The sequence below is a fragment of the Canis lupus genome, chromosome 18, assembly GCF_003254725.2.
Source record: "Canis lupus dingo isolate Sandy chromosome 18, ASM325472v2, whole genome shotgun sequence".
Classification (NCBI taxonomy): domain Eukaryota; kingdom Metazoa; phylum Chordata; class Mammalia; order Carnivora; family Canidae; genus Canis; species Canis lupus.
Window position 1 is genome coordinate 40,205,061 of NC_064260.1, and position 2,121 is coordinate 40,207,181.

The following is a 2,121-nucleotide window of genomic DNA, read 5'->3' on the forward strand; positions in this document are numbered from 1 at the left end:
GAAGATAATCTTCTTTCTTAATCAGGTTCAAATATCATACAGAAGAGTGTTTATGAATGCCAAATACTCGTGTAACTGGTACCCTCAGCTCAATAACCTACCTTCATATGCTCTGCCTTGAGATGCTGGTAGTAAAATCTACCCATATTTCTTGTCTACCAACTGGTTTCCTATTAGTTTCTGTCAATAGGAGCATACTCTTGTGATAGTGGAAGTCAAGAGGAGGTGGGAAAAGACTTCATTACATGTTCAAAATAAACTATCAATTTAAGGAGGACTTGGGACAGGTATGTGAGGAGAATAGAGTAACAATGACATGAAAAAAAATAAAAATTGTCCAATTATCAATAATAATGTAACAACTTTGTATAGTAGCAGATGATAATTAGACTTATTGTGGGGATCATTTCAAAATGTATAAAAATATTGAATTGGGATGCCTGGATTGCTCAGCGGTTGATTGTCTGCCTTTGGCTCAGGGCATGATCCCAGATTGCCTGGATTGAGTCCCACATTGGGCTTCTTGCATGGAGTCTGCATTTCCCTCTGCCTCTTTCTCTGCCTCTCTCTCTCTGTGTCTCTCATGGATAAGTAAATAAAATCTTTAAAAAAATAAAAATAAAAATATTGAATCACTGTATGTACACCTGAAATGAATAGGATATTGTATGTCAATAATATTTCAATTAAAAATGAAATAAAAACATTTTTTAAAAATAATACAATTATCCAATCTGAAGGGAGTCTAAGAAAATGCTAAAGATTCTGAGCTCCGATCTGGGGCTAGCTAGCTTTTTGCAATCACTGTACATTCCTTGTATATATCATTTCTTATTAACTTAGGGCTCAGGGTAGAATCCTAAAGTGAAATTCTGGAATGCTTTTAATATGAGTTCCCTCCCTTCCAAAAATAAACGATGACACCACACTTTCCTCAAGGCATTCTTCATCTCCATGTTTCTCAGGGTGTAGATTAGAGGATTGAACATAGGAGCAATGATGGTGTAGAAAAGAGCAAACACTTTGTCTTCTGGAAAAGTTGTGGCTGGGCGAATGTAAATGAAGAGAACTGGCACAAAGAACAGAACCACAACTGTGATATGGGAACTGCAAGTGGAAAGAGCTTTGGTGCGGCTCTCTGCAGGGTAGGTCATGATGGTGTATAATATCAGAAAATAGGACACCATCAAAATCACAAAAGTCAGCAGAGCGATCAGACCTGAATTAACAATTACCAAGAGACCAATTCTACGTGTGTCAGTGCAGGCCAGCTTCAGTAAAGGATACACATCACAGAAGTAGTGATCTATCTCATTGGGGCCACAGAACGGCAGGAAGATGGTGAGAAGGAACTGACTGGCGGAGTGTATAAACGCCCCCGTACAACAGGCTGTGATGATTGCATTGCATCTCTGTCTGCTCATGATGATGGTGTAGTGCAAGGGCTTGCAAATGGCCACGTAGCGGTCATAGGCCATCCCTGTGAGGATAAAGATCTCAACACCTCCGAGAAAGTGCAGGATAAAAAGCTGTGTCATGCAGTTACTGTAGGAAATGGTCTTCCTTTCTGACAGTAAATCAGTCATTAGTTTAGGTGTCACTGTTGACGTGTAGCAAAGGTCAGAGAGTGAGAGATAATTAAGGAAGAAATACATGGGTTGCTCAATTAGCTGACTGCACGTGATAGAAATCATTATGAGCAAATTTCCCACCCAAATAGCAAGGTAGCAAAATAAAACTAATACAAAGCAGAGGATTTCAATGTTCTTGTTTTGAGACAGTCCCAAGAGAATAAACATAGTGATGTTGTTCCTATTTTCCATGATCCACTGCAATAAAAATGTGTAACAGTCCCCTGAAAAGACATAATGTACAAGTCAATGTCAGACATACACATGGAGAATATGGATGATGAAACTGGTATCCTGAAGCCATATTTAATGGATATGATCACAGAATTTTAGAAAATGAAATCTGATATTTAATGATTTTTTTCTGATTAGTCTCATGAAATTTCTATAAGTCAAGTCTTTCAGGACATTTTGTTTGATCTTAACATTAATAAAAATGAGTGAATTCAATCAGTAAATTTTTTAAAAGTCTAAAAATTACTATTCACTG

General features: G+C 37.5%; 1 protein-coding gene across 1 annotated transcript; it reads right to left on the bottom strand.

Moving 5' to 3' along the window:
• Nucleotides 1–839: 839 nt before the first annotated feature.
• On the bottom strand, nt 840–1,823 carry LOC112663119 (olfactory receptor 4P4-like). Its single transcript, XM_049096294.1, has one exon. The coding sequence runs from the start codon at nt 1,821–1,823 to the stop codon at nt 840–842; it is 984 nt and encodes a 327-aa protein (XP_048952251.1).
• Between the last annotated feature and the right edge of the window lie 298 nt (nt 1,824–2,121).